Source organism: Podarcis bocagei, assembly GCF_964188305.1.
Source record: "Podarcis bocagei genome assembly, chromosome: 7".
NCBI lineage: Eukaryota > Metazoa > Chordata > Lepidosauria > Squamata > Lacertidae > Podarcis > Podarcis bocagei.
In genome coordinates this window covers 31271221-31290765 of record NC_138132.1, presented here as the reverse complement: position 1 = coordinate 31290765, position 19545 = coordinate 31271221, and the positions used below count along the sequence as shown (strand labels likewise).

At 45.6% G+C, this 19545-nt stretch overlaps 1 protein-coding gene across 3 annotated transcripts in view; it reads left to right on the top strand.

Moving 5' to 3' along the window:
• The window catches only part of DLGAP3 (DLG associated protein 3), a 178694-nt gene that overhangs the window by 124482 nt on the left and 34667 nt on the right, over positions 1-19545 (top strand). For 2 of the 3 annotated variants that reach the window (XM_081200019.1, XM_081200017.1), the window contains exons 3-4: positions 15259-15381; positions 16498-17588. In XM_081200019.1, coding sequence (XP_081056145.1) covers positions 16563-17588 — 1026 coding nt within the window. In that variant the 5' untranslated portion in view covers positions 15259-15381; positions 16498-16562. The remainder of the gene's footprint in view (positions 1-15258; positions 15382-16497; positions 17589-19545) is intronic. The other variant, XM_081200018.1, reaches the window with a different exon arrangement.

Here is a 19545-nt window from a genome sequence, read left to right as displayed (position 1 = left end):
TCCTGTATGTGCTGTAAACTGCTTAGAGGTGTTTTGTTTTGGTTAATTAAGCAGTATATAAATCGTGCCAAATGAAAATAAAGTTGTTTTAAAGTGCTGATTTAATGAATTTGCATTTTAGGTTGTTGTGAACTACCCTGGAATGTTGCTTTTTTTTTAGTAGAAGGCAGCATAACAACGTTTTAAACAAAAAAGAATAAAACAAAAACAAAAGTCCACACAATTGGGCTTACATACAGAAGGCTTTTCCTGCCTGTGATGGCAGGAGCCTTCCAGGCTAGGTTTGGGAAACCTTCAACCCTCCAGTTGCTGCTGGACTACAGTTTCCACCATCTATGACTATTGGACATTCTGGATGTGGTTGGGGGAAAACTGTGCTCCCAACAAGATCTGATGAGCCAAAGTTTCCACAGCCCTGGTCAAGATCAAACTGCAGCCTGTTCAAAGCCTCAGCCAACTCCAAGCAACTGGTGAAGCAACATCTAGTCGCCCTGCTTGTGTGTTAGCACCCAGCCTGCGCTCCACTTGGAGCTGTCTCAGGTCCTGTATCCAACACTTGCATATTTCAGATGTTCTGCTTGAGCCCGAGCAGTTGCTGATGCCTAAGCTCCCAAATGAAACTTGGCTTCTGCTTGCACCTCACCCCAGCTATGTTCACTGCATGGAACATGCAGGACCATGATAATTGGGGAACATACCCTAGGAGTCTTTCAGATTACACTGATAATCTTTGTTGGATGGTAGCAAAATATACCATACCTTCCTGAGAGAGAAACTTTCCAGGTGGCATGAACACTAGATAAAATCATAGTCTTACTTGTGAACTAGAAGAGCAGCGAGAGCTGTCTTTATTTTCTTCCAGGTCCCCCCTCCACAACCATGTACTCCCCTCTTTTTCATACACTTTCCATCTTCTATTTCACACTGATTTTGCCCCCACTTCCAAGTTCCTAATCCTTCGAAAAGATGCATTTGTTCAAAGAGATCAGCATGTGGAAATTTGCACTGAAGATGTTGATTTTGATAACCTTGGCACAGAATATAGAATATATATAATTCATACATACATACATGCATATATACACACAGAGAGATAGAGACATATATTAAGTACACAAGAATATTGCCTCTATAAATTCGTCCTTTAATTTCTTATGAAGCTGATTTAGGTCAGCCTGCTTTAAAGGTTTCAAAGACAGATGAAGTTTCTTAAACAAGTTAGCTCAAGAGAAAGGAGACTGTGCTGTCCTGTGTCCAAGATGACCTCCAATTTTATCATTTTCTGGAGGGAATTCTCGACAGAAGGAATGGTAGGGACTGTTCAACCATCAGGACAGGTTTATTAATGTGTTTGGCATCCCTTGTCCTACCCCAGCGTCATAATCACCTGACAAGCCTACCTGCAGGGTAAGGGACACTCAGTCCTTTTATTTTAAAGGGGAGGAAATATATGCGGTGTCTCTAAACCCAGACTAAAAGAGACACAAAATAAAGAATAGACCTTGAAATAGGACGGATGGTGTGGTGGTGGTGGGTTGTGAGGGGGAAGAAGGAGGTTCTACATCTTCACACACACACACACACACACACACACACACACGTTTAATCAGGGCTTCTAAACACTAATTGAACTTGCTGTTGGATAAGGGGATGGGGAAGGAGGAGGTGCTATGTCTCTTCCCCACCCCATCCCAAGCATGTTTTAATTAATGTTCGAACCCACTGGATGCTGATTCACCAGCATGTTCCTTGAGGGGATGTGCTGGTGAAGCAGACCCCTTCAGAGAGCAGGACTGAAAGATCACTCCTGCCGGACACTGCTTCTGACCAGAGCTCCTGCATGGGCCAATCCCAGCCAGGCTTCTATTCAGCATTAAATTTAAATCCAGTGCCAAAGGCAAGCCCTGCTTGCAATAGAAATGCAATCCACTCCTGGTCCTTTGAAACTGAATCACCTGGTGCCATATGACCTGGCAAAAGTGCCCTGTGGAGGCTGGATCTGGTTCCCCAGCCCTGCACTGACTGGCAGCAGTTCTCCAGGGTTTCAGGTAGTGGCCTGTCCCAGTCCTACCTGAAGATGCCAGGGGTCAAACTTCTGCATGCAGATTATATGTTCTGCTACTGAGCTACAGCCTTGCTTCTATTCCTACAGCCCTCTCTAACTCATTGGTGACCTCTTGCCTAAGAGGACACAAAACTCTGGAGCCTTTCTATGATGGATCTACCAAGTCTAAGAGAGAAAATATCTTCCCTACTTTGGGAAGTCTTAACTCCAAGGTGCAGGCGGTTTCTTGTTTTTCACCCGGTTGTTAGAAATCCTGCTGGCAACACTAAGGAGGAAATGAATTTTTCATGTGGTTTTAAAATATTGATTGTTTTACTGGAGCACTAAATAAAAACAGAAAGGCTTCTGTGGGAATCTGACATTTGGGAATACTGTGGTTTCTTTCTTATATTCTCCCAGAACAGTGTAACAGGGCTGTGGCATATTAGAGGACTAGGTGCCACAACTAACACACCAGTCCCTCCCTGTGATCAGTGTCTGGAGGGCCACAGTTTCCACACTCCTGGTTTTTATTTTGTTGGGTGATATCCAAGGGAACTCAATCCAAGGGAACTGTAAGAAGCTAAAGAAGGCCACTTACACCCTCCATTAAAAAGAATCAAGGGGACTGTGGGATAAGGAGAGCACATGAAGTTTGCACTAGGCCGGAAGCAGTGATGCTTAAGAACATAAGAAGAGCCTTGCTTCTGCATCAGGCTAAAAGCCCATCTAGTCCACCATCTTGTTTTCACAGTGGCCCAAAGGGGAAGCCTGCAATGCAATGATACTCTCCTCTCTTGTGATTCCCATCAATAGTATTCAGAGACATACTGCTTCCAAACGTGGAGCTAGAACATACTTATCATGACTAATAGTCACTGATAGCCACCACAACATCTAGTGGGAGTAAATTCCATAGTTTTAACTTTCAGCCCCAACCATTGGCTAGGCTGGCTGATGGTGTCCAACCATGTTTGGATGGAGAAAAGTTCCCCATCCCTGCTGTAGACCTTCATGGTGTCTGAACTCTGCTGCTGCCTCATGGCAGGGCCACCTCAGCTATTATGCTCCATCCCTACTTCTGGCCCCCAGCCTTCCTTCACCCTTTAACCTATTGCTTCCCATTTGCTGCCTGAGCTCCCCAAAGTCAGCTCCTGATGTCAGCAAGTTCAGGCACTGCCTAGGACCTCTATGGGGACAAAGGGCCTGTTGCCCTAAGCGCACAGCTGCCATTGCATGGCAGAGAGCACGGGAGGCGGTTGGTGGTGTAACAGAGTCCTTAGTTTGCAGAGAATTAGGGGAGGCTTTGCCCTGAAGGCTCCTTGAATCCCAGAGCTGGCACTCATGTGCTGAGCCACCCAGATAGGCGTCTCCCTTGCACTTCAGGTCGTCAGGGGATGACAGCTCAGCGCCAACATCTTTATGAGAAAATTGCAAGGCTCCCTCACCCACACAATCCCCAGGCCCGACTTTGTTTATTACATCTAATTTGTCTGCACAAAAGCTGGCTCACTGCATAATGACAGGCTTGGTTGGCTGTTGTGACTTTCTGATTTTCTTTCTTTTCTTTTTTTCCGACCCCCCTCCCTTAACTTTTTAATATATTTTTTGCTGTAGCAGTTGCAATATTTAAAGCTGTTCCACCAAGTTAGGGGGGGTGCATGTGCGTGCTGTTATTTATTTTATGCCAAATGATGGATTTCCCCATTCTTCTTAGCTCCTGCTATCACTACTACTTTTAGTAGTAGTTAATTTAGACCACATTCACACCATGCATTTCAAGCGGTATGATATCACTTCAAACAGTCACAGCTTTCTCCAAAGTACTCTGGGAGCTGTAGTTTGTTAAGGGTGCTGAGAATTGTTAGGAGACACCCTATTCCCCTCCCAGAGCTACAGTTCCCAGATGGGTTTAACAATCAATCCATCTTTGCAAAGAACTCTGGGAATTGTAGTTCTGGGAGAGGAATAGGGGGTCTCCTTACAACTCTCAGCACCCTTGACAAACTACACTTCCCAGGATTCTTTGGGGTAAACTGTGTATTCAAAGCAGTATCATGGTGGTTTAAATGTATGGTGTACATGCCACTTAATGCCATAACAAGGCTTCTAAGGCTTCTAAATAGTTTTTAAAAAAAAAAACAATTACACAAACATTAAAATGTAAACATCCATAATTAAAATGCACAATAAAACAGTCCCATTAAAATATAAACCTGGTGAAGAGGTGAAGAGAAGCTTGCAAACTGGATGCTTCTTTAAAGGGACTTCTTCTTCTTAAGGGTATTCCAAAGCCTTGGGCCATCTGACTAATGGTTCCATCCTGTAATGCTGCTCCCTGCAGCTCTGTTATTTCAAGTGCATCGCAAACCCTGACATTGCCAGGGATCAGAGATGGCAAAGAAAAGCTACCAATTTTCAATCTGCGGGCGTCCAGCACTGCAGCCTCCTGGCAAGAGGCAATTTATCCTTCATCTAGTCTGGGAGCTGGAGAGCTTGTTCCCTTGCAAGGAACCCTGAACCTCTGTGTGTCTCCTGTAAATGGGGCAGGGGCTTCTCATGCAGAGAAACAGCTTCTGAAATTCTTCTTGTTCAAAGGAGGACAGGAGCACAATAACTAAACTGCAGCCCAGGTGTATACATTCAACAGAGCAGCTGAAAAGTATTTTCTCCTAAGCATTCTACTCTAAAAATGCCCAGTAGGGACAGATGAATCTGTTCATTTTGGTTTTCTCCATATCTCATTTTTTCCAAACTCAAATTCAGTTCTCTGCATTTCCTCAGCAATTATCCCCCCCCCCCCGCTTTTTAATCCTCATGGAAATTCATCAGCACTTCAGTGAGAATTTCTCCTAATAAACACATTTTTGTATGCAATTTTGATTAATAAACACATTTTTGCAAGCAATTTCCCCAATATAATGCATTGTGGTATGTAATCTTGTGTGTTATTTTTCACTAATATATGCATTTTCATGCACGCTTTTCAAGTAGATAACTGCATTGCAAAGTTTGAAGAAGTATGAATTTTGAAGGATAGCTGTGTTTCAGTTTGCATATTGTGAGAAGTCCTAATTAGGTGGTTTCAAATTAAAATGCAAACAAAAGCAAATTTCTTCCCTCACTCCATTATTCTCCAGATAGCTGCTGAAGATTTCCCATCTTTATTTGACATCATACAATATCAGATTTCAATATTTGGCAAGATATAATGGCAGACAAATGAGGTGGAGTTTCTGCCTGTACTGATTAATATCTAGTGGCTCAATCACATGAGAAAGCAGTCACTTGAGAAGTCAGGGCATGATGAACTCAGGGAGGACTATAGCTCTGTACCAGAGTGCATTCCTTACACCAGGGGTGGGGAACCTCTGACCCACAGGTGAAACATGGCTCATGAGGCCATTGAGGGGAAGCACATGCCCACATGTCCTATACCCGACATCATACATGCTGTCAGGTATGGGGAAGATAAGGGTGGTGCTCCATAGGAACGATCAGGAATGGCTCCAGATTGCTTTAAGCAGACTTCATCATGCTCCTTTGGACTGGAGCAAGACTTGCTCCCAACGAACCATCATCTTTTCAGCTAGGAATACCCAACATGGTGCCTTCCAGTTGTTGTTGGACTGCAAATCCCATCAACGCTGACCACTGGCTATGCTGGTTGCAAATGATGGGAGTTGTTACCCAACATTTTCTGGAGGGCACCACATTGGCTACCCCTGTTGCAGCCTATTTAAGAATATTTATATCCTGTCTTCCCCATAAAATGTCCAAGGTGGCTCACAAGGAGCAATAAAAAGACAATAAAGGACATCTAAGCAATAACAGCAATAGAAGATGACAAAAGACAGCTGGCAAAATAGCTTAAAAACAAGGATTCGTGTGCCAGAAGGAGCTAAAATTAACAGCAGGCCAGGCCAAATGCCTGTCTAAAGAGAGGAAGGCCTTTATAGAGTGCCAAAGTGTAAGTGCAGCCACTGAAAAGGTCCTATGTCCCACCTTCAGAGGTTGATGGTTTACACAGACTGCATCAGTCGATAATCTTAATACATAGAGTCATAGGTGAGAATATGGCCAAAGCTCAGTAATAAAACACATGCTTTGCATGCAGAACATCCTGGGTTTGATACCATAGGGCAGGCATAGGCAAACTCAGCCCTCCAGATGTTTTGGGACTACAACTCCCATCATCTCTAGCTAACAGGACCAGTGGTCAGGGATGATGGGAATTGTAGTCCCAAAACATCTGGAGGGCTGAGTTTGCCTATGGCTGCTATAGGAAAAAGAAAGCTGCTTTATATTTAGTCAGACCATTTGTCTATTTAGCTGAAAAAAACAAGTATCCAACCTTTCCTTGGTGATTGTCCTCATCCTTGATCATCTTCAATACTAACACGTCACAAACCAACTTGAAAGCCTCATGCTCAACCCAATCACTTACCATGCCCAATAGCATGCCATCACTTACCCTGGCACTCCAGCAAATAGCATCATTGCTGCTGCCCTGAAAACAGTATCAGAGCTGTGCTCCCATAGGGAGCTCCATCTTGCTTAGTATTGTCTACACCGACAAGCAGCAACTCTCCATGGTTTCCAGCAGGGGACATTCCCTACCCAAAAACACCAAGGATTGAACCTGGGACCTTCTGCATGCAGTGCAGATGTTCTACTACTGAGCTACAGCTCATGCCTTTTAATGGGATCCATAGGACTGCAGATTCTACAGAAGACTAATAGAGCCTCATGATTTGATTCAGGCCATTATCCGCTCAGATCAAATCAGGTGAATCCACATTGAGATCTGAGTTCTGCAGGTTCCTTTTCCATCCCAATTACACTCCAACAACACCCTGAAGCACCATTTTAGCTACCCCCTAGGGTAGGCAGTGCTGATGAACCAATGGTCTGACTTGGATGATATAAGGCAGCTTCCTAAGGCCATCCTTTAAGTGTCATATTAGACTTCAAAGGCCATGAGTGTCACTTTGAATGGGTCCCAGAAATGACTCAGAAGCCAATGCAAGAGAAGCTCATATTCTAGATAACTGGCTCTGTTCAAGAATCTATAACCGCTGGAGTCTGGACAGTTGAAGTTTCTAGGTAGCCTCACTTGGAGTGTGTTGCAGTAATCCAGTCAGGTTAATGAAAGCATGGGTCACCATGATCAGATCTGCCTTTTCCAGGACCAGACATGGCTTCCAGGCACCATCATTCACTTCTAGCCATGGACATCAACTGGGCAAGGTTCAAAACTGCATCACTTCCCACCTGAAATGTGGGGCTAATGCTACTGCCCTACTTGCCAAGCGTATGAGCAAGTCAGCTATACAGCAATGGCTCACCTCTCCAGAAGGGTACGGGAGAATGTGATGCTAACCAAGATGAAGTTCTGTCAGGCTTGCGTGTTGAGCATGCTGCTTTATGAAGGCGAGTCTTGGGCAATCACAGCCATCAGTGGTGACGCCTCAATGCCTTCCACAAGCGCTGTGTCAGGAGGATTTTGGGTATCACATGGCAGGACAGAGTTTCAAACAAAGGTGTGCTCTCCCAGGCCCACATTCCCAGCATGTTTGCACTCCTGTCTCAGTGACATCTACTCTGGCTTGGTCGTGTCCACAGAATGGGTGGCAGGATCTCCAAGGATGTGCTGTATGGGGAGCTGGCTTCAGGTACCAGGCCCATTGGCAGGTACCAGGCCCATATGTTAGAAAGATGTCTGCAAATGAGTTGTGAAGGTTGGCAACATCAACCCCGCTGTGTGGGAATCTCTTGCAAATGACTGCAGTGCCTGGAGACAGACAGGAAGGTCATGTATCCACAGCAGTGACCAGAAGAGGAATGACCGCTAGGAGGAGAGCAGAGAGAAGAAACAGCATGGTGCATCTGCAGCAACACAACCGGACACCTTCATCTGCCCCAGCTACAGCAAACCATGTCTCTCCCATATCAGTCTCCACAGCCACAGCAGGCGCTGCAACCTTCCAACAGTGTGACCCTACCCTCAAAGGTACAGTCCTCCATTGCCTCCCGAGACAGACAGATGCCAACAATTAATTTTGCAGTGTTGTTGTAAGGAGTACAAAATAACATACGCGAAGTGTTTTGACCATTCAGAAGCACAATATGAATCAGGAGTGGGGAACCTTTCTCTGTCTGAGAGCTGCAATCCCTTATGGGCAACCTTCGGAAGGCCACATCCCAGGAGTGGGCGGGGCCAGAGGCAAAAGAGGGTGGGGCCATAAATGCACATTTTACTTTGTACAGTAGGCTAATTTCTACACAAGCTCACACCTCCCTCTTGATATGCCATCCACTAAAGCAATCAGGGTTACAAGCAAAGACATTCCAGGAGGGTGTGAAGCCAGGCCTTGGGAAGGGGAAGGAGTCCAAGGGCCAGATTGAGAAGTCTGCAGGGCCACATTTGGCCCCCAGGCCTAAGGCTCCCCACCCTTGATAGGAATGCTAAGGAGTCTATTATGTAGGGCGAGCTTGCAGCCCTAGTATTGCCACTTGCCTTTCGATTCTTTTCCTAACGCCGCCATCGCTTCTTCTGTAACCCCAAGAAGGCATAATTCTGCCAATACCTTTTCCCTGGTACAATTTACCTTTCCGTTTGCAATAGCAGTGCCAGGTAGCCTATGGCGCCCCTGCTTAATATGCTAACAAGATTGCTAATGATGCCTGTTAATTAGTCAAGCTACCCACGGAACGAAGTCATTTCCTCTTTGGAAGGAAGCTTTCTGAAGGGTCCTAATGAGGTTATAACAAATCCCTCGCATACTGCTTTGCACATAGACGACGTGGAAAATGCAACCCGTGAGGTTGGCTCCAGCTTTTGGGGTGTCCTCTGGAAACATGGCTCAGAAGATCCCCTCTGCTGATGGGGGGACAGACAGTAAAGGTTTTTCCTCTGGTAAAACATGGTCCCAATTTCATCCCAAAGTTTGCTTTTTGAGCTAACTAATGAAAATTGAGATTGCTGGAATGACTATGGTAGCCATGAGTCAGGATTCACCTCCCTCACTAGAAACCCTGGAAGTTAAATTTCTGAAGGGGGGTTGCGTAAATCAGGTAGCCCATGTGGTGCCCTCCAAATGTTGCTGGACTCCAGCTCCCATCATCCTTTGAGCACTGGCCATGCTGGCTGGAGCAGATGGGCACTGTAGTCCAACAACCACTGGAGGGCATCCCCTTGGCAACCCCTGGTGCAAATGAATCCCTAGTGCACATCCATGCACTGGAACACTAAAGCGCATTGCAGCACGCAGCCTGCTGTTTCACACACCGCAGCTGCTGAGATATAATTTCAACTGCTGATTACATAGGATAGTACAGTTGCATTTATAGATCTTCAACCATGAGCACAACTATTCTCTTTTGCTTTAGCATTAGTGCAGAGTGAATGAATACAACATGGAGCATTTGCAGCAGACCCGAAGCAGATGCTCCACCCAGAAAGGGCTGTGAAGAAATGTTAGTGGATGAATGTTCTATGCACAGCTGCAAGGAACTCTGGAGCACATCATCATCATCATCATCATCATCACCATAATTTTATTATTTATACCCCACCCATCTGGTTGGGTTTCCTCAGCCACTCTGGGTGACTCCCAACATGGGACTAAAAACAGAATAAAACTTCAAACATTAAAAACTTCCCTAAACAGGGCTGCCGTCAGATGTCTTCTAAAAGTCAGACAGTTGTTTATTTCCTTGACATCTGATGGGAGGGCGTTCCACAGAGCGGGTGCCACTACCGAGAAGGCCCTCTGCCTGGTTCCCTGTAACCTCACTTCTCGCAGTGAGGGAACCGCCCAAAGGCCCTCAGAGCTGGACCTCAGCGTCCGGGCTGAACAGTGGGGGTTTGCACAGGGCAAAGGCAATTCTTGTTATGTTATGGATTCCATCACCGTTTGCTTTCTCCTTCTGAGAGGTCCAGTCAATTTTAGCAGCCAAGGTACCTTCCATGGAAGTCTGCTTTGGGATATTAGAGGTGACCTAGTTCAGCTGTTATCCCTCCAGGAAGTCCCAGACTCTGCTCATGGTCAGCAACAGTAAGTTTCAAATAACATTGTTTGGCCACCTCATTTAATTATACAGTCTCAACGTTTGCCTACTTTCTTATTCTCCCCCACTCTACAGAACTATAGAGTTCTATCATGCAGTGTCTCTGTCCACCTTCTTTTCCCCCAGACTACAGAATACTGGAGGGCCTGGCTTTTGCCTCCCCTGCTGTAAGATATCTATCTTAAAAGACCATTGGTCATCCTGTCTTGAGATTATGGGAGCTGGAATCCAACAACCTCAGAAGGGCACCAGGGCCCTCCACCCCTGGTATAAACATTAATGGACCAGATTCCACTTCATTAGATGCATGAAACAATCCCAAATTATAGCTAAGAAATAGTGTCAAAGTTATCTTTTCCCTTCGCCCTCCCAGTCCCTTTTCCTTTTGTATCATTTCTTTGTAGATTATAAACCTAAGGGCGGAGTCTGTCTTGTTCATATTGATTTGGGAGCCACACTAGGAACCTTTTCTGGCTGATGTGTGGAGTAAAATGTCTTTGAGTGAATGAATGAATGAATGGAGAGAGAGAGAGAGAGAGAGAGAGAGAGAGAGAGAGAGAGAGAGGGGAACCCAAGGATGTGTGTGTGTAGAGGAAGGTCAGAGGGAATAAAAAAGGACAGATAATTACACAAAAGCAAATAGCTACAACGGCAATTAGCAGGGCTGTCTTGGTGATTACAAAAAGTCCTGGCATTTGTTAATCTTTGAGGTATCACAAGACTCTTTGTTGATTTTGTTACAAGAGACTAACAACACAAATCTAACCATGTCTATTGAGATATAAAGGTTAGGATTGAAGGCTAACATGGCACCACTCTGGAAATTCTAGCATTGGCAACCTAACTGACACACATCATGTGCTTTTAAAAAAAAGCATTATCTTGATTTAAGATGCAGATTTGAATCTTCTGATTGTAATTTGGCAGTTCCCTGTTGCAGTCTCCATTTGAAATTCTTTTGTTCAATAGCCACCTTAAGATCAGTTGCAGAATATCCTGGGGGCCGGAGATATTCCCTCACTGGCTTTTCCCTAATGCCATTTCCAATGTCAGATTCGTGCCCATTTTATTTTATTTTTAATTGTTTTGCAGTAGAAATTAGCCAGTTCGGCCTATGCAGAATGCAAAGCAGCTTTATAGGTAGATGAGAGTTTATAGCTCATGCTGGAAGTTGAGCAGGTAGATGAACCCCTGATGTTGTGGGTGTTTTGAGGTCCTTAATAGCATTGCATGAGTAGACATAGGGACCAAGGTTACATTAGCGGAATAAGGGTCTTTCCTAACAATGCTCAGCACCCTTAACAAGCTACAGTTCCCAGGATTCTTTGAAGAAGGCTTCCAGGGATGGGTGCCAGTGGTGGCATGACTAGAGCCACAAGAGGGCAGAGTAACTGATGCAACTCTTGCATCAGTACTGAAAGGTACTGAAGGCTACCTTTCAGCTAATGATGGAAGAGTCCGACTGCTCTGGTTTATCTCCGTTTCTCATTTTTCCCATCTCCACATCAGCTCTCCACATCAATTTGCAAATTCTTTTTCAGAAAAAGTTTTCCCAAAAGTTCATTAGCGTTATAATGTGAATTTCTCCTGAATCTACACATTTTTGCAAAGCAACTTTCTCCAGTATAAAGCATCTTTGTATGCTGTTTTCATGAATATATGCAATTTTATACACAATTTACCTAATATATACATGTTTGTGCACATTACTTGGCTGCATTATAAAATTAGGAGAAGCGCAGTTCTCAAAAGACAAATACGCTTCGATTTGCATATTGTTTCAGGAAGTGTGAATTAGATAGATTCATCTTTAAAGGTGAACTGAGCTGAATTTCTCCCTACTTCTTTATTCCAGCTGCACCACAGTCAGAGGCTTCTAGCCATAATGACTCTGCTCTGCCTCCACAGTCAGAGGCAAGAATGCTTCTGAATACCAGTTGCTGGAAGCCAAAGGCATCTGGTTGGCTGTTGTGAGAACAGGATGCTGGACAAGGTGGGCCATTGGCCTCTTCCAGCAGGCTCTCCTTGTATTCTTAGGGTTCTACACACACTTTTCTCCATCCAAGCAAGCAAGAGTCATTGTCACAGTTCAGGGACACATCCCAGCCAGACAAAAGCACTCAGGAAGGGCATGGAGCAGGGCAGATGAGGGGTGTGGCTTGCAGAGAGTGCCATGGGCCAAACAAAAGAGGCCTGGGGGCCACATTCAGCCCCTGTGCCTGGGGGGGGGGGGACTCCTGGTCTAGAACTGTAGCCAATGAAGGGAATTATTTCACTCCTCCATTTGTATTCAGTGATTCGAACAACCTTAAAAAGGCAGCCATCCAGCGAAGCTCAGGTGGAAGCTGAAGAAAGATCTATTTGTCTTTTTTTAAAAAAAGATATTTATTGCAAATTTTAAACACAAAATCACCAAACATATAAAATGCCATCACCACAATATAACAAACAAAAGAAAGCAAAGAAAAACAAGAAAATAGACATAGAATAGAAGAAAAATATAACAAAAACAACAATCCAAAAATCATATTTCCATAAGCTTTGGACTTCCTCACATCTCCCTTTCCTGCGTTCTCAATAATAAAATTATAAGCAGCAATTTATTACCTTATTTCAGTTCTTATTTTGTAATTCTCAAATATTATGTCCCCAACTTTAGATATTTTTATCAAAATACTGAACTGCTTAATTTAAACATAATATTACTTCAAATTTCATTTTTCTTAAACATCACCTATTCTCATATATCTTTCAACTAAGTTACTGATGCCATGTTGTTTTCTATCGTGCATATTTGTCACCCAGAACTGTGGCTAAGTTCAGGGTCCCAATAAGACCCCAGCATGTGTGCATTACGCTTCATATTTGCTCCCAGCGCCTTGCCAAGACACCTCAGGACAATGGTGACAGAGAAACATCCTCCCAGCTTGAAATGTCGCACATTTTTGAAGATGTGGAGCTTTTTTGTGGGTGGCCTGAGTGCTTTGCCTTTGCCTGACAAGTGCCCTGGCATCCCAGCTGAACTGACAAGGCAGCCGTCATGCAGGTTTGAGGATGCCTCTTGCCGCAGTTGCTTCCCCTCCCGCTTTTTAATGCTGCAGTTTTATATTTATGAATAATTGAAGTGTGATTTGTGGCTTGCAAGAGCCTGGCTGCACGGCGCCCCCATAAATCTGCTCCAAGAATGGAGTGACCTTGTGCCTTTTCTCTCTCCCCTCTGCTTTTCTTTTCCTTTGGCCTCCTCTTCCCCCCCCCCCTTACATTCATTCATCTATCCATCCATCCTTGCATTTTTTATGAATAGCTAAAAATGAATCCACACTTTTTTAAAAAAAAAAGCAGGGGAAGTGATAACATGAAAAACTATCCACAGGGGCTTCTCAACTCCTGCCATAATGTTTTGTCCTGGAATGGGAAGGTGCACATATATCTCCTTCTCAAGTCTAGAGCAACCAGCTTTTGCATCCAAACTTACCAGCTTCCTCTTTAGGGTTGCCGACACTCAAGAGCCAGTACAGTGTAGTGGTTAAAGTGTCAGACTAGGATGTGGGAGACCAGAGTTCAAATCCCCTGTTAGGCATGAAGCTCACTGGGTGACCTTGGGCCATTCACAGACCCTCAGCCTGGCCTACTTCACAGGGTTGTTGTCAGGATAAAATATGAGGGAAAGGAAGTGAGAGCCAAGGATTCCTTGGAAGAATGGTAGGATATAAGCTGGCAATTGAATCCTAGGCTGAATGAAACCATTGGTCCATCTAGTTCAGTGGTTTCTACACTAACGGTTCTGTAGAATTTCAGACAAGGGTCTCTCCCAGACCTACCTTGCAGCATGGGTGTCTCAAAAACAAGTCATGCCAGACTAATCTTATTTCCTTTTCTGATAGAGTTACAAGCTTGGTGGATCAGGGGAATGCTCTGGATGTAGCACATCTTGATTTACTGTTTTGCTGGTTTCAGGCTGTATTTTTGTTTTCATGATATTGTTTATTGTTTCAATGTTGTGCACTGCTTAGAGATTTTTAAAATATTAAGCAGCTTAGAATTTCTTTTAAATTATGAATAAACAAACCAGCTATATTCCAGCCATACTACACCTGACAGCACTATATCAGACTCTACCCCAAATACACCAGGTTCTACCCACAGCCTGCTAGATTCCACCCCCAGCCCATCAATGCTCCGTCCTCATTCTCCCACATCCCACTCAGCCTTTGCCCTAGACCAGCTGGCTCCACCCATCATCCACCGGATTCTCCCCATGCAAACAGTTTGCCAGATGGAGCCTAGAACAACCCAATGTGTATTTATCTATATGTACAGAGGATGGGGGAGAAATCTGATGCAGTTTGTATTTAAAGTTGAACCCACACCATCTGCATTTTCCAAAACAATATGAAGACTGAAACAGCCATCTTCAAAATTTGCAGTTCGCTTTATTTGCGATGCAGTTCTCCAGCCAAGTAATGTGTACAAAAAAAATGCACATAGTGGTGTAAAGTGAGCATTGAAATGCATATGCAAGTAAAAAACAATATACACAATTGTGTATTGATTTATATATTATATATTGTATTTGGGGTAATTGCTTTGCAAAAATGTATATATCTGGCAAAATTGTACATATGTATATAAGGAGACATTCATCCCAAAATGCTGGTGAATTTTCATGAGAGCTTTTTAAAATTAAAACTGAGATGGAAATGTGGAGAACTGAAGGTTGGGAAACTGAGAGAAACTGAAAAGTGACAGATTTGCCCACCGCTAGGTTGGTGGTGGGTTGCTTTGCTTTGTTTTGTTATGGTGGGTGAAGATTCAAATGTACTTCTTCCCAACCTGCAGGAAAAGCTTCACCACTCAATTCTCCTGGTTGAAACTGAGAAATGTGCGATCAGCAGGGATCTGTTCTTTCACAGCTCAGGTTTTTTTTGCCCCCCTTCCTTCCCTGATTCTTTGAAGTCTGGTTCCAGTTGCAAGCTGCAGTCACTTTTGAGTCAAAGTTTTGACTAAGAGCTAAGGGGGTGGGGAGGTCTCTCCAGTGGTGCTGAGCTTGATTGAAGTTCCTGCAGGTTGGATTGGTATGGATCTCCAATCCAGGTCTCCAATCGCTCCATGGCCTCTGCCTTCTCTCCATCTTGTTTCAGATGCTGATCATCCAAGGAGGAGACAGATTTGGAAACCTTTGCTCAGGGTCACCTGCTTTTGCTTTTTGGATGCCTGTTCTTAAAAAAGGAAAGCCTGAATATGTGCCCCCACACTAGGGATAGGCAAGTAAATTTTGGTTCCTCTCTGTTTCTCACAACGTTTTAATGCAAATTTATCTTAATCTACATATTTTTCTATGTAGTTTTGCCTAATATACACAGACTTGCAAAGCAGTTTCTCCTAGTAATGCATATGTAGTTTTCACTAACACATGCGTTTCCAGGCGCACATCATCAAAGTATATACAGTTTTGTAAATTACTTGGCTAGAGAACTGTATTCCAAAATCTGGGGAAATGGAAATCTTGTGTGTTGTTTCCAAAAATGTGAATCAGTTATGTTAGCCTTTAAATGCCAACATGGGGGCCTCCAGATGTTGTTGCACTCCAACAGCAGCCATACTATAGTCATATAGTATATGGCTATCCTACCCTGAACATTCCTGAACTCATCTGATCTCTGAAGCAAAGCAGGGTCAGGCCTGGTTAGTACTTGGATGGGAGACCACCTCCTTGTCTCAGTAGAGGATGAGACTCGTAATCTCAGAGTCATGGGTTTGAACTCCACATTGGACAAAAAATTCCTGTATTGCAGGGGGTTAGACTAAATGACCCTCATGGTCCCTCTACAACTCTATTATTCTATTAGTATGTCCAGTGGCCAGGGACTATGGGAGGTGGAATACAAGAGCATATGGAGAGCATGTTGGCTAGCCCTGGTTTCCACTGGCAGGCAAAACATTTCCAGGTTTCAGAAAGAGATTTTTTTCCCCCGCACCAGGGATTGAACCTGACATCTTCTGCATGCAAGAAGAGAGCCAGTGTGGTGTAGTGGTTAAGAGCGGTAGTCACGTAATCTGGGTAACCGGGTTCGCGTCTCCGCTCCTCCACATGCAGCTGCTGGGTGACCTTGGGCCAGTCACACTTCTCTGAAGTCTCTCAGCCCCACTCACCTCACAGAGTGTTTGTTGTGGGGGAGGAAGGGAAAGGAGAATGTTAGCCGCTTTGAGACTCCTGAAGGGGAGTGAAAGGCGGGATATCAAATCCAAACTCTTCTTCTTCTTCTTTTTTTCCCCCGCACCAGGGATTGAACCTGACATCTTCTGCATGCAAGAAATGTATTCTACCACTGAGCTTCTGCTCTCCCCTCACCTGTTTTTGCTGGTATTTCTCTTGGTAGGTTCGTCTGCTGCCACCCCACCAATGGCAAGATGAGTAGGCCACGCGGCGCACGGTTATGACACCATGAAGAGTTACCATGGGGAGCGCAGCCAGTCACGAGAACACCCCTGCCACTGCGTCCCAGAGGCCTGCGACCAGCCGATGGAATACATCCACCATAGCCAGGAGTCTCGCCAGCCATACCTCCTCAGCCCCAGCGAGCCTTGTTCCCTGGACCACTACTGCCCATCGCGGGGCTCTGCCGAGGCCCCGCTCAGCCTAACGGAGCCCCTCTCAGCCGCCAGCAGCAGCAGCACCTTCCCTAGGATGCACCACACGCCGCAGCAGTACGACTCCTGCGACGAGTGCATGGCGGCCGCCCACCCTTCCGGCAAGATCAACCGGCTGCCCCCCACCCTCCTCGACCAGTTTGAGAAGCAGCTGCCCCTGCACCACGACGGCTTCCACACCTTGCAGTACCAGCGGGCCAGCAGCACGGAGCAGCCACGGAGCGAGAGCCCCAGCCGCATCCGCCACCTCGTCCACTCGGTCCAGAAGCTCTTTGCCAAGTCTCACTCCCTGGAGGCCCCCTCCAAGCGTGAGTACAACGGCACCAAGATGGAAGGCCGGGGGGGCGAGGGAGGGTACCACCACCACCACCCTCACCACCACCACCGCCAGTCGCGCCACGGCAAGCGCAGCAAGAGCAAGGACCGCAAGATGGACTCCTCCTCCTCCTCCTCCCGCCACCGGAACAAGATGATGGGCTGGTGGAGCTCCGACGACAACCTGGACAGCGACAGCAGCTACATGGTGTCCGGGAGGCAGCACGCCATCGACCAGGCCACCCAGTACTGCGTGGACACCCCTGAAAGTGCCTTCAGAGACTTGACCTTGAAGAGTCTGAAGAGCGGAGGTGGGGAGGGCAAGTGCTTGGCTTGCGCGGGAATGTCCATGTCCCTCGATGGCCAGACTCTCAAGCGGAGCTCCTGGCATACCATGACCGTCAGCCAAGCGCGGGAGGCCTACCCCAGCTCGGGAGGAGGCCCGGAGAAAGCCTTGATGCTCCAGGAGGCCAAGGCCAAGGACCGATCCTATCATTATCTTCAGGTAAGGAGGTGGGTAGAGGCTGCGCTTCTGCAGAGGAGGAGCAAGCTTTGTGTCTTCAGTTCCATTCCAAGGAGTGCCTTAGATGCAGATATATAGATGTCTATACCTTGATCAGGAATGGGGATGTTTTTGGATTACAGTCCCCAGCATCCTTGGCTGTGCTGGCTGGGGCTGATGGGATGGGCTGTTCAGGCATGTAAAGCTGGGGCAGCGCTGCAAGATGTGCAGTAGTTAAAAGGAGCTTGATTCCTTGATCCAAGCATCATATGAGGAGCCCCCTTCCATGATTGCAAGTCAGTCCATCGTAGGTTTGATCATGGATTAAAAAGACAGAAAGCCCCTTCCTACTGACCAGGCCTGCAAAAAGAAAGGAAAGTGGGGGGGTGGGAGCCTTAGGCTTTTCGGATTCCCTGCCACGCTGTTTCCAAGGGCAAATGCCCATCTATCCAATGAATGGCCAGCCTGGATCACTTTCAAAGGCTCTCCCCGATGGTTTCTTCCCCAAGCTTAAGACTCCCCTCCTGCTGATTCCGAAAGCTCCCCCCCCCATTTGCCATCTTGCTCTCTATTCCCTTTGCTCTCCTTTGCATTCCCATGATGCACTGCAGCTCCACCTTGATGTCGGTGATTAGAGAAATGTCAGGGCTATAATAGCCTCTGCCTGAAAAAAGAAAAAGAAGCACAAAGGCGGCTCTCTGTTTTAAAAGGCCCGAGGTTTCTGAGGAGCTGCTGCTTGCGTCAGCTTACCAAGGTGTCCGAAGACATCCGAGCATTGCGTTGCTCTTCCTAATAATGCCCAAACAAACAATTAAGATGAACCACCTTGCTCATCTCTCGGAGGGCGGTTTCTGCGCAGGCCTGATCAATGGGCTCCACACGCTAATGAGGAGGACAACCTGGGACAAGGCAGCCAGAGAAAACGCATGGGGGCCTGAAGGAGCCCTCCAGAATTAGTTGCTTATGAAAGCAGATGCATGAAACCTCTCCCCTTTGGCTCTTTTCTAAGTCTCCTACGGGCCAAGCATGTGGGGTGGTACCAGGTGGGGGGGAACCAGGTATACCCAACCAAGCATCTTGAGGGCTGGCCTAGGTTGAAGTGCAGGCTCACTAATATATTAGAAGGCAAGCTAAATTATTGTTGATGTTATTGCTGCTGTTATTATTAATATTATATCCCACCCTTCCTCCAAAGGAAACTGGGATGGGAAACATGCCAGTGCTAAAACAAGACAACTAAAATGTCTCAAAACAGTTTAAAAACTACGTACCTCCTAACAAACAGGTCCAACCCATCCTGTTTCTACCTTAATCAGCTAGTTATAAAAGTGAATCTACATGGAAATGTCTATTTAAATGCCTATTTTATCACATATAAATATATTTTATCTAACTATTCACATTTCAAAAATGTTTTATCTTAAAATATATTTACCCACACATTTAAATAGTGGTGTAACAATAAAACTGCTAGCACATTTGCAAAGCTAAGCAGGGTCCACTATGGTTTCAACTTGAATGGGAGACCATGTGTTGAGATTCCTACATTGACTCTCAGAGTCCCTTCCAACTCTGCAGTTCTATGATTCTCTGTTTCTTGAACTGAATACTGTATCACAAAAATCTGAGAGGTGCAACATATGAAGGATAATTTCATTCTGATCTGTGCATTCATTCAGGAGGTGTGGGTCAGGTCAGCTTGCTTTGGAATCCACAGAATTCCACAAAAGTCGATAGCTGAATTGCACATTGACTTGGAACAATTAGCCACACCTTGAGCTTTAGGGTGCTGGACTCTTTGTTCTCTATCAAAGGGCAGTAAGCTGCCTTAGGGGGCACAGGACAGAACATGTCCAACACAAAGGGCAATGTCGGGGCACCGCTACCACCACTGACACACACTCTCTGGTTCTGCCACCTGAGGTCACCTCCTCACTCTGCCTACTAGTAGGGCTGACCC